We start from the raw sequence: 26,167 nt of genomic DNA on the forward strand, positions 1-26,167 counted from the left end.
AAAAATAGAAAGCTAAGAAGCTTTTGCAAGAATGATCGAAGATCATGTGTGCCATGAGAATGACTTTTGAAAAAACAGATTAGTGTGCTGTACCATGCCCTTGGCCTTCGGAAAAGTTTTGCACTCAATGCTTGGTAATTGTAAGTGCTTTTGCATGAATTGTTCATCCTCCCTGGCATGTTCATCCATTTGATGAGTTACTTTGTGATTGCCATGTTGTACAATTGCTTCAACCTTTCATGAATCATCGTGTGAGGCTCCAATATGATTTTGCCTTCCTTGCCTAGCTCTAGAGGCTCCATGTAGCTGAAAACCTTCATCAGGCATGATACATGGAAACTTGGGTTTATCCAAGAGGTATAAACTATGATGCCATTCTAATGAGTTTTCTTGTATGATATGTTGAATTTAGGTGAATGCTATTGTCTTCCTCGTTCTTGATAGAGTACTACTTATAAAGTTGAAGTCCTAGGAAAATTCCATCTTCAACTTCATAGTGCGCCTTATACCTGTACTGGTCTGTTAATTACTTCATCCTGATTATGACCCTGTACTACTTAAACCTCGGAGGGACATTTGAATATAGAAAGTGTTCTAGTGGTGGCAGCTACTTGTAGAGTGCCATCAAATGATGTCATCTTAGAAGTGTGAAAGGTAGTTTTGTACTACCACTTTACGGCAGGTAGTCATGTGTATTGGGCATTTTATTTTTCAGAAGTCAAGCGATGGAGGTATCCTTTGAACTTTGTTCACCACCTTGTTGGGGATGGTATGAGTAACTGTGTGTTAATTGTATGCCGAAAATTACAAACACATCTCATCAAATTACAATGGGAGGCACTTGGCTCATTCTAATCACTATTTGTATCACTTTCACCAACATCTACCAAGGTGTCCAGTGACACACCAACTGTGCTTCTAGCATTGCTGTCACCATCATTATTTGTGCATCTATCCCATTTTTTTGATTTAATAAAGGTCAATCTGTTCCTTTTTAGAATAGATGAATTAATCAATGAATTAGTTCCTCTCAATAGTTTAGGAAGAAAGTAAGCTTGTATCAGGCCTTTGAACTTTGGAGTGCCATCTCCGTTCATCTCCTTCCATCTAGTACAATTATGCTGGCTTCAAGTCAACATCTCTGTCATAGCAGATTTTGTTTTGAAGAAATGATTTACTTTGACAAAGTATAGAAACTTGTAAGAATTTGTCAAATATAGCCAAGATCTAGAGCACAATGAATAGCACAGAAGAGAGACAAAAGATTTGATAAGAAAAAATTGTATTCTAATCAAGATGCAAAATACCACCAACTGGATCATTATATACAATGTAGATGAGCCTGCTTATAAAGGCAAGGCCATATGGATATGTGAGCACATAATCATAACCTGTGGCTCAATGAGAAACAAGGGTAGGTAGGAGAAATAATAAAATATTCCACAAGAGGTGGATCACCCACCGAAGGTGGAATGTAACAACAAGATAAGACGACAAAAGGTGGAATTTCTTCTACATGCATCATCCCTATGTGCATACTTCCCTAAGTGTCTCATATCCAAACTACGAAGAGATGCATTATCCTAAGTTAACTGTTATATGAGACATAATTTACACCAACAAAACTGTTATATGATAACATTGCCTCCTTGTGACTATATTTGTTTGCTATTGTTATTTTGGATTCCCCCCACCTCTAGAGCATCAGCTTGTTACTCTCCTAAGCTTGTTTGTACCTTTTTGGATTCAATGCAACAGCCATCAGGTGTGACCCATAATTGAGATGGATATTTCATTGCATGATTCATCAAGATGGATTTACGTTCTTTTGTATGTTGTTCCCAAGTTCTATTCTATTGAAACATCATTCAAATGCGAAGACTTAATGCTTTCTACAACCCTTTTGGCTGCCATCTAATCATAAATTTCATTTTGCAATTCTATACTTTTGCTCATGCATGCTATGTACACTGCATATCATGTTTCAAACCCCAACTATTGATTAAAAACAAATTCAGTTATTTACTCTTAAACAAGGTGGATGAGATCCCAGTTACAATGAGACAGAAAATATGACATGCTCAGATGGAAACAGAAGAAAAAGGAAGGAATGTCTCCACTTATTGGGTTCAACCATTTAGTTGTCACAGTGAGACTGTTCACAGATGACAAGCTCAGTTACGGCTGAACACATCTCATATATGACAGAAAGGTGGAACTGAAGGTTGTCTGGGGACTTGAAATTCCTTATTTGACATGCGCAAAGTGTTACTTTCTTCTTGGTTGACTAATGTACTTATCTTCTAGTATAAATACACCCTAAGTCACAAGGTTCGAATTCGATAGCCATGAAATTCGGATGAAATTCTACAAGGGAAAAATTCGAAAAAAATTTCAGATAAAATTTGCCTTCTATAATTTTGTTTATTTTTAGATATATGTATACTTCTAATAAATTATCAAAATAGCGACCCTTGTTGGAGAAAATCCGAGGGCGACCCAGCAGTTGCAAACACCCATGACCCAATAGATACAAAGAATATACAAAGAATTCCCACGACCAGCTGAGTTGTGTTTAGAGGCGGATAGCAGTGCTTTATAGAAGAAATTCGATTAACTTCGATTTTTTTTATAGAAGTTTGAAATTCGATTAAATTCGAACCTCATCCATGAAAATCGCCGTATCCTGTGACTTAGAATACACCCATTGGCGTAAGTACTTTTTGGTTCTTCCTTTTATAGCTATTACTCCCTGGGGGAAGTCAAAGAAAGTTTGTTAGAGATAGAATCCTCTTGATAGAGTCACATATTGGTCATGGTAATCTTAGGGTTATTGGCAATTAAAGGTAGAGGTCTAGTTGCATATTTTTCGATGATCATGTGATTGCATGTAATAATTATAGTTCACTACATTCAATACAAGTGAGAATGCAAGAAGGGGGATGTTCTTATTAGGCCATTGAAGGGGGCCAGCTTGTGCAAAACTAATTTTCGTAGTTGATTCTTTTTGCTAGAGTTTTTTCCACGGTGGTTTTCTCTAGGGTAAATTTCTAGAGTTTGCTTGTGTTGTGTTTGTTATTTTTGCAAACTAATTGTTTATGACATGTCATGATGTGACAAGTTTTGACAACTAAAACACATTAGGTTTGGATAAAGAGAATATCTAGTTTATATTGATTTCAGTCCTTCATGTTGCTCTATTTTAGCTTAAAATTAGTCGTTTAAGTAATGTTTAAAAGTTTTGTGATGGTAGAACTACATGTGGAATATCCATAGAGCTTTGCAGATCATATTGGTAATAGAGTAGCTTTTCTTTGTGCCTATAGGGGCTGCTAATACGTTGCAAAGTAATCTTTATTGCATTTTAGTCCTTCACCACTTGTGTTTGGCAAGTAACAATGTACCCTAACAATTAAATAAAGTGTTTAAAGCTTGAGTCCAAAAAAGTACGTGCTGTGATCAACTCAAAGATCCAAACACTGACATTTTCTATGCATAGACTGTGCCAGGCATTTATTTTTGTTTGTCTCCTCAAAAACATTGGTGCACCTATCTAAGATGAAATGAGAATATAAAGAAAATAAATTGTATATATTCTTTTTTCTGGTTTTTTTCGAAGTTGTCGATTTTGCTTTGGGTCCGGGTCCAGGTATGAATGCCGGGCTCAATTGTGGTGGTTCACTGATTTGTTTTTACCCAAGTTTGGTATGCTATAGGTATGGCCGTACAGAAAGTCTAGGAGATATAAAAAATGTAAACGATCTTTTTAAACAACATTTTTAATTTTCAACCATAATATGCATGGAATAATAAAATTAACTGCACTCTTTGATAATTGATTATTTAATGTTTTTTTATTAGGTTTTACTTTTCACTTTAAAAAAAGTAAAACTCCTTTTAACTGAAAAATATGTTATAGAAAATTTGTGACCTGGATTTCCCTGGGTTGAACCCAAGCACAGGCTTATATGGGTGCCCAGGTGCAGGGCAAGGTGCAGACATGCAGCATTCAGTGCATCCCAAAGTTTGGGCTTGTGGATGCGACAGTGTGGTGATATGCAGGTTGTGCACAGCTAAAAGTATTGATACACTATAACACTTAACAACAAACATGAAAAGTGAAACTGAGAATAAATTATTATCGTGATTAAATCAGTTATATTGACAGAAATTATATTTTGTAACATTAATTTATATCATAATATCAGCAATTAATATGCTGAATATCATATTAGCATTGATTTGTATGTTGCATATCACATGATATAAATCAATACATCAATATGTGTCATGATACAATCACAAAATCATATCTAAAGTATTTAGAAGATAATTCTTTGTTATTACATGCAAATCTTAGTAATGCAGTTGAAATGTGCTCTAAATGTATCAGTCAACTTTGATTTAATGTGAATGGTAATATGCATTACGATTTTTAGAAAAGTATTGTTTTTTTTCTTTGAATTTTTTTACTGTTTCAGTTTTTTCTTTCTTGATTTTGTGTGGGGTGTGTATGAAATCTAGGCAAATGTGCATGGTGCACCTAGTGTGCATTTCACACCCACAACTGTGTAATTGGTGCGGGTGTGTATCTGGTATGGCCTAAAGTTGGGGTACATGCAACCCAACACTGATAAGAAGTGTTATAATGTAATTAGACTATCATTGTCTATAGTAGTTATTTCATATACTGAATTGAAGAAAATCAAACTGTTTAAACTAATGCGTTATTTATGGTGCAGGGGCTGGAGAGTTTATTTGCAGAATGAATATGGGACATCTGCAGATGCTCTTGACTTAATGATAAATATGTAATACTTTTTCTTGTTCAAGCTATTTATTTAAGTTGTTGAATTGGGAAGGAGGATGTTTAGAGACTGATTTCCAATAATTGCAATTTATAATTGATTGAAAATATATTTCTTGCTGGAAATTTAAATATTTGCTTGGATGTTTTTCTTCATGTTGCTAGTTGTCTACTATGTTGAACATTATCAAGGAACACATAGATACTTCGAGCTGCAATAATAGGTAAATAATGCAAGAATTCTATGGTTTAAATTGAAAAACCTTATCCACCTATATATGTAAGAAGGATTTGACACGAATTTCTAATTACTGAAGGCTAGAGCATGTGTATTGAGAAAACATTTTCATACAATCCTCTCTAAGTAGTCAGGACAATAAAGAAGCTAAGGCTATATGCTACTGGAAATATAAATCATTATTCTCAAAGTTAATGAAATTTGTTTCTGAGCATGCGTTTGTATGAAATCAACAGATTTCCTGTAACATATATGCATACAAGAAAAATGGAGCACCTGTCTTTTTCCTTGCAATTGTATCGTAGCTGTTTGTTTGCTGATATTTCAGTGACACAAAAGTAGGAATTCAATTACTTTGGATGACATCTGTTATGGGTTTGAAAATCAAAATCTTCAAAATGACCTGCAGAGATTTGGATGGTGTCATAAGCTTTCAAATGCAGCATCTTGTAAGAAATAGGCCTGAAGAAAATCTTTGAACAATGACCAAAAAATCTGATGGCCTAATTGTGAAACCATCTTAAAGATTATGGCAACCACATATCAATAAGTTGTAAGCAACCTCCAACCACATATCAATGATTTGTAATACCTCTTCTTCATCCAGAGAGCCTCCCCCCTCATCTTCCTCCTCCATGTCTTCATTTTCATGAATATCCTCATTCGAAAAACTGGGTGAAGCCATCTTCCCACTCATCAAAGAACTATGAAAAGGAAAAATATTAATAATTATAGTATATTTGATTTTTTCAATTTGTAAAACATTTTAATACCATATATTGCATTCACTAAAGTTGTGCCAATTCCAAACATTTAAGCGGCAGATTAAAATTGAGCTAGCTTTGAGTGTGTGTAAATCACGCTGTAAAATTTTTTTGACAAGGAATTTGTACAACATTTGCAATTTTTATTTCTGTATTTCGTTTTACTATGGTCTCTGACTCTCCACAACACCATTTGTGACTACAGATGCTAATTATGATGAAATGAAACCCTAAACGTGACTGAACAGACTACAAGTGCAAATCACAACTAAATGAAACCCAACTCTTTGTTTTCCGACTCTCCACAACACCATTTGTGACTGCAGATGCTAATTCTGATGAAATGAATCCCTAAACGTGACTGAACAGATTACAAGTGCAAATCACAACTAAATGAAACCCAACTCTTTGTTTTTATTTTTTCTTTTTTTTGTAACTTAATAGATTTTTGCTGGTTGTTTTTGGGACATCAAAGCATCTACCCAACGTCCCCATCAAGGAGGATGTGTCCTCCCTATTGGTCGTGGTGGGGGATGTGTCTCCAAGTTCTAGGGACTTCCCTATCTCTCAAAACAACATATTTTAGGAGGGGACATATCCCCATTGAACATTGGTATTAAATTTTTAATTGTATATTGAGGAAGATTGTTGATATTTTAAGTAGTGATTGTAATTCGGCAAATTATACCGTAAGCCTGCTGTGAAATTGTGTTCTCTCATATTGATCTTTTTATTTCTCTCCATTTTCAGATGATTTAACTTTTTTTAACTTGATCCGTTTTTACTTTAGTAAATAGAATACAATTACCCTTACTGAAGTTCAATATTCAACAAATGCAATTATTAGACTTCTATTTAACATTTGTTGCTAACTAAGTAGTTATATCCCTCAATTTAATCAAAACTGTTAAATATTTCTACACTATATATTAACACTCGCTCTCTTTTTGTGCTTTTCAGTGGCAAAAATAAGCGTGCACGTCATGAAAAAATAGATGCATATGCTGCTGTGGTGCGTTCTCTTTTCTTTCAGTAGAGGATGTAACATGGATCTTTGTTTTTATGCTTTTCATTACAATGGAGTCTGCTAGTAATGCTGTTTGTCAATAATTCTTTCTAGAAATATTATATGCATTGAAGTTGAAGCTGATAACATCCAGTTTTTGTTTTGTAAAGATATTATTGAAACGTTATTTTGAAATGGCTGGAAGTGAGGCTGAGCTAGTGTGGCCAAAAGATACTGCACTTCAGGAGAAGATCCGACAACGCAAAGCAATGTCACTCTTTGACGATGAGGATGGCTTTGATTATTTTACTCTTTGACAATGAGGATGGCTTTGATTATTTTTTCCTTCAGTTTGTTTATTTTCATTTGCCCATTTGTGACATGTGATAAGTTTGTTTTCCATGCCAAACAACTTGGATTTGCAGTCTTTTTGCAAGGTTTGATGGAAATCAAATTCTAGAGTGCTCTAGCATTATGCTTTAATAATTCTTTATCAAAAAGTGATCATTGAGATGATTCCTGTGTCTTTTATAGGAAAGTGCAAAGCTGAGCAATAACAGGGTCTTTTGTGGCTTAAAAAATAACAAAAATAGTAGCAATGATCAATGGCTTTTCCTATGACATTAATAATGTCTTACAATTCAAATTTAATGAAGGCAACACATAAACATCCAAGTCTTTTCTAGAAATACTCATAATCACAACAGATGCATCGCTTTGAAGTATCAGAAGCAACAGCTAAACACTCACTGGAGGTTTCATAACTAACTCAGATATTGTAAATCAGGCAATTATATTTAGCATTCCTAGTTTTTGTTCTGCGATATGTAATGCATCTTAGATCCTTACTGTGTGTACAAATATGTCTTAATCTTTTGCCAATAATTTTTTACCTTGGGGGTTGTCCCAATAATGGTAATTCTGCCAATTATATAATGGTTATTGTTAACCTAGTAGTGGTGAGTAAATACATAAATAACAGATTGATAATTTTGCAGTCTTTTTGGGGACTCAATTTAAAGCAATTCAATTCCAGAATGTTGGACCATTATCCAACGTGTATGAGGAGATTGTTCTTTGTGTGCACTTTGTAGGAAAGTACGTAACTGAGCTCAGGGTCTTTTATGGCTTAAAAGCCAAGGAAAATGATAGAATAATCGATGTCTATTCCTCTGTTGAAGACATTGAGAATGTTTTACAATTCAAACTTGATCACAGAATGGCACACAAGCAACCAAGTATTTGTGGCTAACAATCAGTTGCTGACATACTTGGAATGGCAACATCTGCATCCTATAGAAGCATAAAAAACAATGAGTTTTTGTAACCAGCTTTAATATTGCATGAAGCAATTGATTAAATTTATCCTCCCTAATTTTTCCTGGTATATGATGTATCATAATTTTTTCTGCGGTTGCAATTACATTTAAAATCTTTTTCCAATTGATTTTGGTAAAGGTTATTGGCCCTATGATAGTGCATGAACTGGTAAAATGTGCTAGATAATATTGATATTGGAAGTAAACAATAGCCAGCAAGTTTTTATTGGCAATTGGTGTATGTGCCAAATCACTCAATTTATGGATTGTAAAGAATATTAGGTTTTTTTACTTAATGGAAAATAACTGGATTGACATAGTTTTAATTGATAGGTGCTTTACCCAATTGTTTATACCTTGGTGTAGGAATCCCGTGACTGCTTGATCTGGTTACCTTTCTTGGAGAGATTACTTTTATGCTTGGAATAGAGGTTTGGTAGACAAGTATGTAAAAGTACTGTGGGGAGTAGTGAGGGAGTGTTTTTATGTGTTGTTTGTGATACATTTCAGATACTGAATTGCATGTTGGGCAGTGGCTTGTACAAATATGTGATAAATAGTGTGGGAGTGACTTAAGATATCTAATGTTGGAATTTATGTTTTTTAATATTGAAGATCATTCACCAAAACAAAAAACAAAAAAAGAAAAAGAAAAGAAAAGAGACCAGGTTACAATATAAGGTGACTGACAACAGCAGCCCAACAAGAAACATCAGAATCAAACCAAGAATATTCCAGCATCAAAACAATACAGGAAACTTGATCAGGGCAATAAGCCCAATCACTTACGAGCAAAAACCTATGGAAATATTGCATGAAAGAGTTCCATTATACTTGTCACAAAATGTTATGGTCCTTGGCTGTCAGTTTACCACAATCCCTCCTACAACAAATGTTGTTTATGTTGTTGTATGTAGCTAGGTCGGAGCCCTTCTAGGGCCGACCTAGCACACATAGCATGTGTATGAGCCTATCGACATTAAAAGGCATAAAACATATTTGTATTAATCATGCCCTATGTGGGCGGCATATGTAACTTGTGGGTTTATCTTGCACCTAGCACGTTTTGTTAACCCTACCCTATCTTGCCTAATGTGTGGGGTTATTTGGTTTTGGCGCCAACTTATATTTTTGTATTGTAATTTAGACTCCTAGCCATCCTAAGGCAAACTGATGGCTAGAGTCTCATATATATGTAATGCTAATGCAATTGCTAAGACACACATTCAGCGAATACCTTCTATCTGTCATCAAGCACTGAATTGTCTTTAGTGATTAGCGAATCTCATCTAAAGACAGCGATCATCATTGAGAAGACAGCGAATATATTTAGAAGACAACGTGTTGTGATGTACCCATTGCAAATGGGGACCCCCACTTCTTTGCTTTCTAGGTTAGTTGTCTTAGCTTAGTTAGTTGTTGTCGAGTCTTTGCTATTAACCTTTTGTTCGTAGTTGCTCAGGAGCTGTCCAAGTCTTTCTGCTTGAGATGAAGTGAGGTTTAACATTCCCTTTGCCCAGCCAAGGCATAATCCCTTCCACTTCACCTGATCCTATTAGTGGGTGCCCAAACCCAATCACTCCCATTTTCATTTCCTTCCATTTCCACCTCCCCTAACACTCTTCACTTCCATTTACCATACCTTCTAACTCACCTACCTTCCTATCCTCTATCCTCCATCCACCTTTCATACCCCATGCCTTAACCTCCTTCACATCTTTACATAACCTACCACTTCCATGTTCCTTACCTTACATCCCATCTTCTAACCTATACCTTTACCTACCTAACCCTCTCCCCATCCTAGTATACTCATCTACTACCCTTCATCTACATTTACACCTACCTTTGCCCACACCTACATCTTCTACCCTCCTATCTCTATACCCCTTAGCCTACCACATTTTAACCTCCTTACCTACTTAATTATTCCCATTCCCCACCTTTATTCCTAATTACCTTCCCACCTTATCACCTATCCTATCCCTATCCTAACCTACCACCCTACCCCCTACCCTTTTCTTGCCCCTTATAACTCCCATTATAGCCTACATCCCCTTTACCCTTTCATTACCCCCTTATACCTCCCACTCCACTTTATTCCCCAACATATCCTAACTCTTATAACCCCCGTATCCACCTTCCCTTACCCCTCCCTACATCCCACTTCTCTTATCCTCCCCCTTCAATTCCTTACATCCTACTCTCGTGACTATTCCTTACCACTCCTTTCCATCCCCTCATTGCCTTTAATCCCTTTCTACCCTGCCACATATTGCTTGGGCCCCACAAAATCTGAAATGGAGATTTTAAAAGCTTGTTTTAAGGTATAATATTTCCTTTGACTTCCTTTACCACCGTAGCCTTGATTGGGCCCCACCTTATAATTGGGCCCCACCAAACTCTAAGGTGAAGGAAAAAGTTTTTAAGACATTTTATTTTTATTTGTTTAGAAAGAAAGCAGCCACCTCATCATTTCTTTGACCCCATATATTCCCAACACATGGCACGATGAAACACAATGTAAGGTGTGGCACTTAGGAAATAAACAAGCTGGCCTTTGAAGGGAAAGATGTGTCACATGAACAAAACCATTTGGGGGATTTAAATTCAAAATCAGATCATAAGGAGAGCATAAGTAAATGACAAGGCAAAGATACAAATTCATATTTGAATTGAGGTAATCAGATTTTAAGGAGAATTTAAGAGGTGCAGATTTAAGTGAATAATCTGACACATGGATTTCAATCTACATCGGATTCTGGAAACAAGTATATGCAGTCCTGATATGAATTCAAGCAGAGCTTAATGTAATCTAGTGAAGAAGATCAAATTTAAGCCAAATCAGAGAAGAAGGGAAGTAATTCTTGAAGACAAACAAGCTGTTCATATTCAAATCTAGGTGTTTTCCTCCCTAATTTTGCGCAGGTCCAGATCTGATATGTCATTGATACGACTAAAAATACAATTGCAGATTTGAATTATTATGTGCAGAGCCCATTGATGCTATTTCCAGATATTGAAGAATTTCATGAAGTGAATCCCGTGAATTATCTCACATTTACTTAACCGGGTGTTTGTCCACAATTTTGATCTAAGTGTTTTCTTGGTCTTTCAGGTTTGATGGAAAGATGAGCATTCAAGGAAGCATAGAAGACCAGTCACGTGGAGAAGTCAAGAAGATCAAATTCACAATAAGCAACTCATATTTCAAGATAACATCAAGCTGGAAGATAGCTATCCAAAGATGACTTCTGTTGCCACTCCAAAAAACCTGAATCTACTTCCATTGCTCTTCAAAAGCCCGAATTACTCCCTTTGCAAGAGATCATCCTGATCCTTCAAAGCACCGATTTGGTCTAAAAGCATACTTCTTTTGATCCCTTGGTGACTGATCTGTACACAAAAGGCTGTTTGAAGGTTAATGGTTAATAATGTTTTGATAATCTTGTAGCAGCGAAAAGAGCTTAGGTGAATGGAACAAGACTCTTGAAGATTTCTTTAACTTGATGCAAAAACCACCTTTTCTTTGATAATGAAAGATTGGCATGAAGATTGACTGAGTTAAAGAAGATTGGTAAACAGTGAGCTGGAAATGGTGATCCTGAGAGCTACTTCCTTTGCTCCAAGTTAAAGTGAAAATGTGAATTTCGCTACTGTACCTCTCAGGAGGACAGGAGCGAATTCCCCTAGACCCCCCTTCTTGCTTCTCATTTGGATCAAACTTGTGTTTCCGGGCTTTGATGGGAGAGAAATGGACTTTAATACAGCTTAAAGATGCACTAAATGAACTTTGATCATCATAAGATGAAGAATTTGATTCCAAATATCAAATTGGCTCCTGTACCTCTCAGGAGGACAGGAGCGAATTTTCCTAAAGCTCCCTTTTGCTTCTTACTTGGATCAAAATCCTTGCTCCCAGGGCTTGATTAAAAGAAAAATGATTCATGCGTACCTTTGGAGTGAATTGAAACAAAGATTGATGATGAAATGTGAAGAATTTGAACATTATTGCCAAATTCGCTCATGTACCTCTCAGAGGGACAGGAGCGAATTGACTAAGAAATCTTGTACCTCTCTAAGGTACACAAGCGAAGGTGTTAAAACTTGATGTTTGATCCAAAATTTTGATGCATAAAACCTTAAGGTGATTTATTAGCATGGACCAAGGCTAAAGCAACGTGAATGGAGGTGAAGAATGAGCATTTGATCAACATCTAAGCTTCTTGCCTCAAATTCGCTCAGTCCAAAGGTACAGGAGCGAAATCTCTTGGAAGGACCTCCTATCTCACCTAAAACACTAAGAAGATCTTGTTTTAAGCAAAGTTGGGAGCAGATTGACTTGAGCACGATGAGAAGAGAATTTGAAAAACAATTCTAAGGCAAAGTGATAGGAATGAAGCGTGAATTGAGTCAAGAGGAAGAAATTCGCTCAGGTACCTTCCAAAGGTACAGGAGCGAAATCTCTTGAAGAAGAGTGTTTTGTTAATCAAGATATCAAGACAAGCCTTCTTAAAGGTAATTTAAGCCATTGTTGCAGCATGAGCCTTCTAATGATAATGAAAAAATGAAAATTGAGTATGTGAGAGAAAACTAAGATCAACCCTTAGTTCGCTCAGGGGAGCGAAATTCATTGAGGATGAGTAATATGCTAATGATGGTGTGTTGTAAGTCTTCTTCATGGTGGTTTCAAGTGTTCAAGCATCCTAAACTTCATGCAGATCGTGAGAACTAAGCTTGCCTTCATCAAATATTGATGAAAATTTGACTTATACCCTAGCTCACTCATGTCCCTCTCTAAGGTACCAAGGCGAAATTCTATTAAAGGAAATTGCATTATGGTAAAAAACCAAAAAGATCAAGAGAAGACAAAGTGCAAGTCAACCGAGAAACATTTGATGTATCAATAAACCAATCTCGCTTTGGCGGAAAAAGCAAATTCGAATTTTCAAATAGAAGTCGGCCAGCTAAAGGGAAATACAATTGATTTATTCATCCAAACAAAGTCGGCTTTCATCAAAGAAGTGCATTCTCCCATAAAGGCGCCTATATGAGGGAGGTTGATTCTTAAATTATTCATCATTCGTTTCAAACATTCTTCTTCAAGGAACAAACCTAAAGCAGATTTAAGAAGCGAATTTCAAGTACAGAAAGTGAATTTCAAATCTTATGAAGGTGAGATAATAATCTTCACTAGACATATTTCAAGCCTAGACCTGGTTCAATGAAAGCGAACTTGAAGAGCGAAATCCTTCATCAGTTAAGAAGCAAATTCCATCTTCACAAGCCGAATTCAACAAGAGCGAATTTGAGGAGCAATCGAATTCATCAAGGCGAATTTCAAAAGTAGATTTCATCAGACAGATTGGTGATTGAGGAGGCAAATTTCAGGTCTTATAGAGGTTGGTCAAGACAAAATCAACACTTTTAATCTTAGCCCTGATTCTCTAAAGGGCAAGTTTGAGGATCAGTGATCCTCCGAAGAAGTGTTTTTTTTTTTTAATACGTAAAGCAGATCAGTCACTTTAAGGTGCGGAGTACATCCTAACAACAACAAAATTCAACAAAGGAAGGACTGAATTCATCATGGCAAGAGCAAATTTGCTCAAGCAAAGGACAATCTCTCCTAAACCTGCACCTATCAGCCCTGCAAATCACATAAAATCAGAGATTATATCAAATTAAGAGATTGTATAAGCTACATATCATATGGGTTTGATGTTCATTTGTTTGTTTTGCAGCAGGAAAAGAAAGAAATCATAAAGACCAGGTTGAAGGGAGATCGGAACGAGGATCTCAAGAAGAATATTTCAACATCAAGGTCAAGGGAAGACCTCTTCAAGAGGATCTCATAGGCAAACACAAGGGAGTCAAGGAAAGGTACACGTTTCATCAAGTGTATCAAGGACGAAGGAGGATCAACCAAGGTCATTGCAAGGGTACGTTGAACATGATCGAAGAGGCAAATAGTTTTAGAAGAGTTAATCAAAGTCCTCTTCTCATCATCATCAGTTTGATTATCAAGAGATATTGCTCAACATTCCTTAACCAAGCACAAGTGCCAAACAAGGTGGCATCCCAGTCACTATTCCTCCAGTCAGAAAGGTCAACATCAACATGCCCAAATTCGGTGAACCATGCGTATGCATGAAGGCACAAACTTCGATGTACCAACCCCTGTTTCCTATTGATTCACAAATATTGAATGTAATTATTTCATTGGCCAGAATTGAGTTTGTTGTAACAAACCCTAATTAGGATTTTCATTGTAAAATCTCAGCCATTGATCTCAAATTGATCTGAGCCATTGAATTGTATTGAGAGCATTATAAAAGACTCAAGCTCTTCATTTGTAAAGGTTAATAGTTAATAGTCAGAAAATAGCGAGTAGAATAGCTAATAGTCAATAGATAGTCTTAATAGAAGAATAGCAATTAGAATAGAGTAGATTAGGAGAGGAAAGAATTGTTGGTATGACTTGTAAATGAGATACACTTTTCATTGAAGTTATGGTCAAATTTGTTATTTCAACAAGCCTCATGGTTCTACTTCTCAATTTATTTTCATGTTGATTAGATTGAATGTAAGAAGTTGTTGAATGTATTCATGTGGAATCCGTTTTATCCATACCACTAGCCTTTTGCTGCTTGTAAGTGCACCTTGTGTGGTCGACTGGAATGATATGACCCTAACTTCGAAATCGTTCTACAGTCATTGCTTATGCATTAACTTAAATGGTGATCAATGTTTGATGGTATTGATTCGAACATCTTAGAAACGTCCTTAGAAGATTGCACTGAGCTTGTGTCAAATTGTTCAGTTTGATGGTGAGACCTCGCTCAGTAGGATTTCATTTGATCATTCACTCATCTTCCTACATTAGAATAGATTCTCTCAACCCTTCGTCTTTTGCCATTTTTTCAATTCAAGTTAGCCTAGGACAAAGAGCATCGCCCAATTGAAACATCAGATGATCAAGTTCCAACAAATCAAGCATTCGAATGTAAGTCCCTTTGTGATTCCAGCATAATCACATCAAACCAATGAACTTATCCACACGTAGAGACCCTACGTTCAGGAACCTTGGAGTCGTCTCGAATGATCCTTAAGACAATCTTCAACATCCGAGAGATTTTGTTCAAGAGAGGATAAGATACTTATGGTATTTTATTTTGTGTTTGCATGTGCCTAAAAACACATCAACACAACGAACACCTTTGAAGCATAGCTAACACCTGTGGAAGGTCAGCGAACTCCATCCAAGGGCAGCGAACTGCTCTGCTACTGCTCCTTCTGACAGAAGTCTACATTTGGAAGGTCACTGAACTATCATTGGGTTGTGGACATCATCAACAACATTTGCAGATAAGTTCACTATTACAGTGTGCCCTAGGTTGAAGATATTACTGTGATTAGTTTGTTGTTAGCTTCAAGTGTTGAAGCTCATTTTAAATTCAATTGGTTATTGTGTAATCAAGATCTGAGAATTGTTGCTAGGTTTTTCACCTCCAAAAGGGAGGTTTTCCCAGGGTATCTCGGTGTTCTTGTGTATGTGAATTTATTTATTTCTGAGTTATGTTAATTCTGATCACTAAAATCAACAGTTTACTCAGTCCACTTATTGAATAGACATTTGAACAGCCAAGCATAACTTGATAACAGTTTAGAGACTCTAAAATTCAGATCCAATAATATTAATGGAAAATTTATTCAAAATAATGGTGTTGTCAATGAGGAAGTTTTGGTCATACAACAAATCTGCAATGTCAATGTTTTCAATAGCAATTTCTCCCACCTATACAAGCTGCAAACTAGTCTTAGGGTTTTTAAATAGTGACAACACTTACAAATATAGTTTAGAGGTTTGGTGTTGGTCTTAATAGTTAACAGACCAAATGTTGATCTGCATTTTGTATAGTATGACTTAGCGTTGCCTAGACAGATGGTGGATCTAGAAGTATAGTATGAGTATGCCTTTATAGATGGTGGATCAAAATTGTCCTTGATACTATATGTAATGTTCCCATTCTTACACCTTCTTGTTTTGTGAGCATTGGCTTTAGTTTCAGGGATTTTGTGACATCCAGTGATGGTTTGCAATTCAGTTGGTGACAATGTTCTTTGTAGTGTTTTAGGTTTTTTTGGTTTTGTTCTCCTCAATCCTTGAAGAACATTATTATTTATAGTAATTGCTCGTTTCAGCATCGATCTTTCTAGGTTTGTTCTCCTCAATCCTTTGAGAACACTGCTATTTATAGTTAGTTCTTGTTTTGACTTCTATCATCATCCTTTAGTATCAGTTATATTCCAGCATGGTTGGTTTTTTTTACAGTGCCTTGGCGAGTTTCATGCAAGGTGAATGGTATTATTTAATATTTGCACTTAAGTAGTAAAGTGATGTTTAGTTATTCACTTTGGTGTTTAGATATTAAAGTGTTATGTTTTGTCCCAAAGCTGGACACCGAGTGTTATGAGGGACAAAAATCAAAGTTTGCCAATACAAGGAGGTGTTGTCGGAATGAATAGAGGAGTTCTTCATGTTATTGAGGACAAAAACTCTCTTAAATCTTGCTGGTTTTGGTGGTGGAAGACTGTTGTGACGTATTCACACATCGCCCCATTGCAAATGGGGACCCCTATTTTTTTTGCTTTCTGGGGTTTGCTTTCTAGGTTTTTAGGGTTTTGCCTATTAACCTTTGCATTTTGAGTGTCGTCCGGGGGATCACTAGGATGGCAGGCTTTGCTTGAGCCAGGGGGAGTCAACAGGTGCTCCAGGTTAGGGTTTCTTTGAAAGTCTCCCTTAGGCCTAGCTTTGCTCTTGTTGCTAATGGTGTCTTGTTTGAGTTTTAGAAGGTCAATGAAGCTTGGTGAGTGAATATCATCTTTGAAGGTCTGAGTTAGGGCAAATTGGTGAGTGATGAAGTCTGGAATGTCATCCTGATCTTCAAATGTCCTGAAATTTGGCTGTTTGGAATGTCATCTTGATCCTGAAATTTGACTAAGTCTGGAAAATTGAAGAATCCTCCAAAGGGTCCATAGCGAAATTTTAAATAGGTCTTGTCCTTGGCCTAGATCCAAAGCGAAATCCTCTTTTGGTCTTTTTGGGGGTCAAATCAATGATATCTTCAGAGCAATTCAAAGGTCAAGAGAAGTTCAAGGCAAGGAGATGGTGAAATTTGAGCTAAAATGCAAATTTAGCTCCTGACCCTTCCAAAGGGTCCAGAGCGAAATTCTAATAGGGCTTGTCCCTGGAGAGGATCTTGAGCAAACTTCACTCTAATGCCTTCTTGTTGATGATTTAAGATAGAGAATGCTATGTTGAATGGATTTATTATGTGTCCTTAATCACCTTTTGGTTTGTTTTGCAGATGGAAGAAGATTAGGACAAGGACGACCTATTCCAGTCCATCATCATCAAGGACATTCCAAAGGCATAAAGGTGGACTCAAGGTGTTTTGAAGCCTTGGAAAACTACATGTGTTCAAGGAGTTGCCAGCTATCTATGAAACCTTCACTTCGCCACACAAAGGAACCACAAGATGACAAAGAAAGGCTTTGCAAGCACTTCAAAGCAATATGAATTATCAAAGAAGAAGGAAATACTTGACAGTAAGGAGGCCTCATCAAGCATATGGGAGTCAAGGAGGTACACTTTTGATCAAAGTACATCAAGGACGAAGGAAGATCAACCAAGGCACAAGCGTTAGACAAGGTGGTATCCCAGTCATCATTCCTCTAGTCGGATTGGTCCACCTCAGCATGACCAGATTCAGTGTACCTAACTCAACAGTGATGGCACAAACTTCGGTGTACCTACCCCTGCTTCCTATTGGTCCACACTCATTGAATGTAATTTTCTCATTGGCTAAGGAAGTTTGTTATGAGAAACCCTAATTAGGGTTTCTATCTTGTAATCTTAGCCATTGATTCTAAGTCCATCAGAGTCGTCAATCTGTAAAGGGCTCTCTATATAAAGCCCTGGCTCCTCATTTGTAAAGGTTAATAGTTAATAGTCAGAGAATAGGAAATAGTTAGAGAGAATAGTCAATAATTCGTAGCATTTTAGAGTAGAGTAGAAAGAGAAGGCAAAGATTGTTGCCAAGACATTGTTGCAAAAGACTTGTAAACTTCATTGAAGAAATGGTGAATTCTATGTGTCGATTCAACAATTTGCATGGTTTCTATACTTCTCAAATTTGATTTCATGTTATTAGATGAGTGGAAGAAATTTGTATGATCGATGGTGAAATTTGTATATCCATACTACTAGCAGTTTGTTGATTGCAAACTTGCCTTGTGTAGTCAACTGGAATCATTCAGCTTAAGCTTAACTTCAATTATTGCTTCTTGATTGATATGCATCAACCTGACGGTATCTATGCTTGTAGCGATGATCCGAACATCATAAAGCCATCCTTAGAAGAGCCCATTAACCTTGTGGAGATGATCCTAGCATGTCAAAGCAAGACTTAGTTAGAGTTTCATCAAAGGTCATCCATTGCTTTTACATTCTTAGTGTTAGAAATAGATCTCGTTTCAACCCTTATCCTTTTTTCCTTTTTCAAAATCAAGGGCCAGTGAAATTCCACGTTCCAGTAATATCCAAAGCAAATCAAATGCTCAGGTCATCGAGTGTAATTCCCCTTGTGATTCCAGCAAAATCACATCATACCACGAGAAGCTTATCCACACGTAGAGACCCTACATACAAGAACCTTGGAGTTACCCCGATTGATCCTTCGGCGAGATTTTCAGCAGTCGGGAAACTTTGTTCAAGAGAGGATAAGATACCTTGGTATTTTATTCTGTGTTCGCATGTGCATGAAAAACACATCAACAAAGACCCACCCTAGCTAGTTTGGTATTTTCATTCAGGAAATACATTGATTTTATTAGGACTTTTGGACCCGAAGTTTCAAAAAAAAAAAGATCTTTATGCAAGTGTATCTTTCAGTTTGGGAGTGTTTAGCAGAGATTTTGACATTGTTTTGGTGTGGATCTCAAGTTGATTGCAGGTATTTTATGAGCTGGTCATACACCTTTAGGGTTGGTCGTACTTTATCTTTGTGGATGCCTACAATGTTGGGTTGAGTTGGTGGTTTTGGGTATTGTTTCATCTATTTCTCTTGGCTAGGCAACCCCATTGCGGAGGTCTAAGTATGTTTTTTGGCTTGAATATTTCTTCTAGTGAAGTTGCCCTTCTAGCAGGTTGTACATGCAAGAAATAACACATTTTGGGGTAGGGGACAGATTGGTGTTTGTTGTCACAGAGATGTCTGAGTGAGTTCATGTACCTTTGAAGTGAATCCTCATTGTTGGTTCAGGTTTGTGCAAAATATAAGTAGATTAGGGAGTGGTTTTTGTTGGGAAGAGCTCAAGGAATTCTATTGCAATAATTGGAGACTCAGAAGGGTTGGTAAAGACTCTTGATTTATACTGTTGTTATCTGCTTACACTTAGAAATTTGCTACAAAAGGTTTGAAATGTAATGTGATGCATTCTAATGTGAGGTAATTAAATGCTTTATTGCTATTATTTCCCATGGGTGATCATAGTGTTGTTCTTAGTTGTTTTTGGGGGTCTTAAACTTGTAACATCAGTGAGTTTGAATGAATGAAATGATCATAAAGGGGTGTACAACAGAGTGACTTATTTATACCAAGATCACTAGTTCTTTGTTTGAATACATGTTGTGGCATCATTGACAAATAAATTTCAATTTTGTTAGGGGTGTATGTTATACCATAGTTGAAAGATGTGGTGCTTCATGTTGAGCAATTAGGTGGCCTTCAACTTGCAACTTCTAATAAATGGTGTCTTCAAACTTTAGCACCTGAAATTGTGGTGGATTTGATGTACTTGGCCGTGTTCGTATTCCCCTAAAGTGTTGTTCACAATTTCTAATGTTTGGAGATGATGGATCTGATTGTAGAGGGTTAACACAATGCTTTATGGGTTGTTGGTAACAATCTGGGATTGCACTTTGATGGTAGCCTAGATCTGCATCCTTTTTGTTGGTCTTGCCTACTAGTAGGACTCATCCTAAATGGATGGATGTTGGTGTAGATATGATCATATCCCTTTGTAAATGCCCTTGGGTTAGTTCGTTGCAGCTCGTCACCAAGAATTGAACAATGAACTTGATTGCTTGCTGTTGAAGGACAACAATCCAACAAAATGGAGTGAATTCCATCATGCTTAGTTTGTAGGTTAATAGGGATTGAAAACAATGACAATAGAAGGAAATTATGAAGTTTTAAAAAATGCTAATAATGGCTGATTTAGTGAGGTAAGGGTTTTCTCCCGACTTCAACTTGCTATATAACAGAGGTTTCATCCTTATTGAGTAGAAAATGAAGGTTGCAACAACAATTTGATCTCCTGGAAGTGTCCTCCAAACAGTGCTAAACTAGCTTAAATATCTAATTCTAACTTTAGGTCTGTTAACCCTACTTTTTGAGAATTGAAAATTGTTGGAATTCTTGTGTTAGACAATTTGAGTCAATAACGATTTTCAAAGAAAAATAAATATATGCAAAGCATGAATATGTGTGATTTCTTTTCATTTGACGAAGTCAACAGGTTTAACCGATCAATTATTTTCACACATTAATTAAAAGCCATCTTAGCCTATGTCATGGGTCATAAGAAAAGAATCTTGAAGTTGTTTTAATGTTCGTGTCATTCAAGGAATTTAGAAACCCCTTGACGAAAAAAAAAAACCTACTATCAACAATGCTTTGTAAATGTACCAAGGACACAAGAGGTGAATATGCCTATGATAGGGATGGCCTTCTCATTCCATGGTTGACTACTAATTTTTGGCTTTGAAAGAGAGTAAAATGACTCGGGCGGACTTCATTGCCGAACGCACCCTTATCCGTCCTTGTGATATGTAATGTGGTAACTGTATTATATAATCGAGTTTGAAATATAGATTGCGGGTTTTCATGGCATGGAGATAAGGCACTTCAAAGAATGGTTTAAATGATAATAAGGTTCTTACACTAGAAACTACTCACTTGGGAAATGTACACCATCGGCGGTCTAAGCTGGCAGTTGACCAAGTGTTAGCGGCAACATGGTAAAATGATTAAAGGGACCAATGAACACCAACTTCAGGTTGCGAATTAGAAATTATCATCAAGTTGGTAAAAATCATCAAGTTACCAATACGTTCTTACGCACAATATGAGAAAACTCAAAGTCATGTAACGGTTTCATGCTTTCGGTGAGTTAGCCAACATTAGCAAGATGCCGATACACTTCAACTTCTTAGTTTTCAGTGGCGATATGAGAGTGTTTTGAAAGATATCGCCTTCTCCTTAAACTTCCATCTAGCGGATTGAATACACCATGTGGCTTATGAAAGATAGCAAAATCGGTTTTATAACTACCTATTAACCATTTGCTTTGCATGTCGATAGATATGCATGCTATCGTGCTCCCTAACTCCACTCGCAGGTATTGAAGATGAAATGTTTGAGTGCCTTGTATTCTGTAGATATGTGGTATGTGTATCAGATGGTTCTCTTCAAAGCAATGTAAAGTATAAACGCCAAAGTTTAAATGCCTGTCATTGCAATAAAGACAGTTATGAATAATTCTCATCATCCACAATCTATAGATTGTCATGTATGCGCAGTTTTACTTCAAACTTGATGTGATCTGTTGACCTGCAACATGGGATAGCGCTCTTTTGTGGTTTTTGATTGATTGTATGCACGCTGAAATAAATAGTTTGATCAAAATAGTTCCAAAGAAATGGTTGTTATCCTTAGTGCATGATTATTATCTCTGCACGCTTTGGGTATGTTGATAAAACGTTAGAAATACTAAAGCAAATGAACTAAGTATTCCGCCAGCCTACAACCGAATTCCATGATTTTCTACCAATAATCTCCTTGCTCCCACAACATGCCTTCAGGAGATGTCATCTCAGCGAATGAAATGCATATATCGCAGTGATTGCAAGATATGCACAAAATGTTTTTATCAGATGTTATGAGTCGAAATTATTTAGTAAACTTATATGCAAAATGTGGAGGTGTATAAAAAAAAAGGAGGCTGTGAGTTGTTTGACAACGTCCCTCAAATATCCACACATAAGGAGCAGAGACTTAACACTTGATGTGTTTGACAAAGAAGATACGTCGACAAGCTGTAGAAAGATAAGTGAGTCTATGCAGTCTTGAAAGGAGGATGCTCTAGAAGGTTGAAGCAGGATAATACAAATTTGAAATTCAAAGTTCAAACCAGTTATTAAAGCATTTCACTCACATATTACAAACAGTTTTCAATATAAGAATCTGCAAAACACATCATCATGAAATACAAGGCTCAAGAGTATCAGTACGCCTTGATGATCACCACCATGATTCCAGAGGTTCATGATACCAAGATTGGGCATATTAATTTGCAGGAAATCAAAAAGTTCTTCATGGAAGGCGACAGATCAAAGTTGTCCTGTAGAGTGGCAGGAAGCGGCTTGATTGAAGCAGCATGTTTTCCCATAGCAATTCAATGTACATATTTGATGATAGAATGCTCAAAAAGATATAATCCAGATGCAAGAGAGATAAGAGCTGCAGATGGATCCTTAATGGCCAAACTTGATGGAATTTCAATAGCTATTATTCTTTGTTTGCCATATAAGGAAAAGTTCACTCACATCGATAAGCAAAAAGCTTACAAATACTTCAGCGATAATAGAAGCAAATGCCTCAACAATCTGGCTAAAGTATGGATGGTCACACCACGAGGAGGACAGTCTCAGCTTCCAAAAACACTCCATCGTTCTCTTTTCATCAAAGAGATTTGTTACTTGATTATCTTACTCCATAGAGTGACAGGAAGTCCTGATTCCACTGAGTTCGAAATGTGGATGTACCTCTTCATAACAGTCATCTCTGTCGGTAAGCAATTCATTGACTGGGGCCATCTCATCAGCAACTGCATACATGACCAGTTAGTGCACTTCAAAACACGTCAACGCTTCCATATGATCTCTTACTTGATATATGCTATTGCTAATTTGAGGTCATGGCCAGGGTTAAGTACTAATGGTGTCCTAAATCAAGAAACTCAAGTTTACCATTATTACAAGCAATTGCAACTTGAGGAAAGCTTTGTGTATTTCAGGCGGGTGAATGATGCTTTCACAATGTGGGCAGTAAGGTTATTACAAGGAGACATTGCCACCAGAATATCAAAGGAAGCCGCTAAATTGATAAAGAAATATGGAAGTTTCTTCATCTAGTTTTCGAGATTTACCTATCTTCGAGTAGGAGGATTTGAAGGTTATCCACACAAGCTACCTAGATATGTTGATGATAAGCTCATTTTAGTTGAGCTTTGTCGGCAATTGGTTTCAGTTCAAAAGAAATGTAGAGATAGAAAGAATAAAGGGGTAGCCTTTCCTATTTGTCTCAGGCACTATAGATGTGAGTCAAGTTCAAGAGCAGATGAGGCAGAAAAAGCTTTATCTAAGATCAACTTGTATCCATACCAGATGAGGTTTCCTTCTAATAGTAAGGATTATGTCAAGAACAACTTAAAGTTAGGTCCTGGCTATTTTCATTTTCCTAATCTTGAAGACTTTTGGGAGGATTGTGAAGATGAGTTCGAGGTTAGAAAAAGAGATTGGACAAGGTTGACTTTGAAGCAAATGAATGATTTCAAGATGGATTGGACCATAGAAGGCATTGAAGATGATGGATCTGATTTGATTGATCCTATCTATTTTGAGCAAGTCCATGTTGGGAAAAATGATGTCTCGACCTTGCATTTATGCGAGGTTACTATTTATAGTAAGTTTTCATTTGAGCACGAAATGGTGCGAAACTCTCCCTGAAGCTTCTGGTTGGCTAGATAAGCATTCCAGTAAAGTTGCGTCGCAAGGTCACAGCTAGTTTTGAAGATATTAAAGTTTTCGTCTTGGAGGGGTGCAATAAAATGTTTAAACTTAATTTTGGGGGGTTACGAGGTGATAGAGCACTTCGCGAGCTTTTCGGCGCTTCAAACGGTTCGTCAATCGGACACCTGGTTCTCAAGTTATGGCCTCCAGAAATTTGTACTCCTGAAATAGGAAAAATAATTTGTATCGGATACATAAATGAGCTGTAAAAGGGAGCGACACGTGTTGATGTGTGCTTTAACATGTCATAGAAGGGAGATAAGGTCGGCTACACCTTATTGGGTGGCTTTAGCCCATGGTTTTGTAATACCATTTGACGGTTTCTTGTATTGTATCTCCTATTTATGAGGTGTGTGAGATAGAGGTTGTGTGTAAGAGTCTTATGGCTATTGAGTTGCCTCTGAATCTCTGATTAATGGTACTCCTGCGAAGAGCTTGCTCTGCAAGTATGTTGTAATCTGTTTTTGATTGCTGAATAAAATATTGAGCTGCTTTTGGAGGGTGGGGTTTTTCTCCCGAAAGGGTTTTCCCCACGTAAATCATTGTGTTGTGGTATGAATATTATTATATCTATTTCTATTTTCTATAACTGTTATAATGATCTGAAAAAGTTTTGCGTTACCCTCCTCTCAAGGTTAGTGTAGGAAGTTGTTTCCGCTACTTAACTTCCTTACAAGTGGTATCAGAGCCTGATCACCTTTGGTTTCAATTGTGGGCAGTTGGGTTTTTTGAACTAATCTAGATTTGAGTGGGAACTTGTGCAGAAGACACTTTTTGATCTTGTTGCAGGAATATTCAGATGGTGAGTTCGTCAGGGAGAATAGAGGTGGAGAAATTTAATGGAAGTAATTTTGAGATGTGGAAGCTGAAGATGGAAGATCTGCTAATAGATCGAGATCTTTGGGATGCTGTTGACGCGAATGTCCAAAGGCCCTCAGATCCTACTGCGGTAGCTCAGTATGATGTTATGGACCGAAAAGCCAAGGGTCTAATCAGACTGTGCCTGGCAGACTCTGTTCTAATCAATGTCCATGAATAGAACTCTGCAAAGAAGCTATGGACTAAGCTTGGTGAGATGTATCAAGTGAAATCTTTATTAAATCAAATTTTCTTAAGAAAGAAATTGTATTCCTTGAAGATGGAAGAAGGTGGACGAATTGCAGACCACCTGGAAGCATTCAATATGTTGGTGGCTCAATTAGTATCCGTCGGTGTTAAGATGGACGAGGAGGAGAAATGTCAAATCTTGCTTTGTTCTTTGCCTGATTCATGGGATTCTCTTGTTATGGCTATCGGTAGTACTTCTGTTGTTTTGAAATCTGAAGACGTGGTGGGTGCCTTACTCGGTGAAGAGATGCGAAGGAAGGTATCCATCAGTTCAAAGGGAGCCCTAACCGTTCGTGGAAGACCTAAGGAGAAAGGCAAGAAGAATGAGAAGCGCGACAAGTCCAAATCCAAAGGGAGATCGAAATCTCCTGGAAAGTCCAAAGTCATTTGCTGGAACTGCGGTAAACTGGGTCACATCCGTAAGGACTGCAAAGAAGAAAAGAAGAAGAAGAAAAAGAAAAAGAAAAAGTTCGATTCTGATTCTGAGTCCGACAAGGAAGATGGCGATACATTTATTGCAGCTTTGGTGACTCATGCAGGTAATGATGCCTGGCTAATTGACTCAGGTGCATCTTTTCATATGACTTCCAATAGAGATTGGTTTTCTGAATATGAAGGATTTAATGGAGGTAAGGTGTACTTGGGTGATGATTCACATCTAGACATTGTTGGTCGAGGTAAAGTTAGAATCAGGTTTTCTGATGGTAGAATAAAAAGGATTAATGGTGTGCTGCATATCCCTGGATTAAAACGAAACTTGTTATCTGTGAGCAAACTGATAGATGCAGGTGTGCAGGTAGTCTTTTCTGAAGCAGGATGTAAGATGATTAAGGGTGCTATGGTAGTTGCTAGAGGTGTCAGGTTTGGCACTTTGTATAAGCTTGAAGCATACACTGTTGAGTGTAATAGCACTTCTGTAAAAAGTAAATCTGCGGATACTTCACTGGAAGATTTGAAGGTTTCACCTTCAGCAGATGGAAATGGTTTTTGGGTACCTAAGGGTGCTCTTT

At 37.1% G+C, this 26,167-nt stretch overlaps 1 protein-coding gene across 3 annotated transcripts in view; it reads left to right on the top strand.

The window, feature by feature from the left end:
- Positions 1-7,331, top strand: part of LOC131078378 (uncharacterized) — a 49,554-nt gene extending 42,223 nt beyond the window's left edge. For all 3 annotated transcript variants that reach the window (XM_058016053.2, XM_058016054.2, XM_058016052.2), the window contains exons 4-6: positions 4,743-4,811; positions 6,770-6,821; positions 6,986-7,331. In XM_058016053.2, the coding sequence (XP_057872036.1) occupies positions 4,743-4,811; positions 6,770-6,821; positions 6,986-7,132 (268 nt within the window). In that variant the 3' untranslated portion in view covers positions 7,133-7,331. The remainder of the gene's footprint in view (positions 1-4,742; positions 4,812-6,769; positions 6,822-6,985) is intronic.
- The last annotated feature ends 18,836 nt before the right edge of the window (positions 7,332-26,167 follow it).

Source organism: Cryptomeria japonica, chromosome 3 (genome assembly GCF_030272615.1).
Source record: "Cryptomeria japonica chromosome 3, Sugi_1.0, whole genome shotgun sequence".
Classification (NCBI taxonomy): domain Eukaryota; kingdom Viridiplantae; phylum Streptophyta; class Pinopsida; order Cupressales; family Cupressaceae; genus Cryptomeria; species Cryptomeria japonica.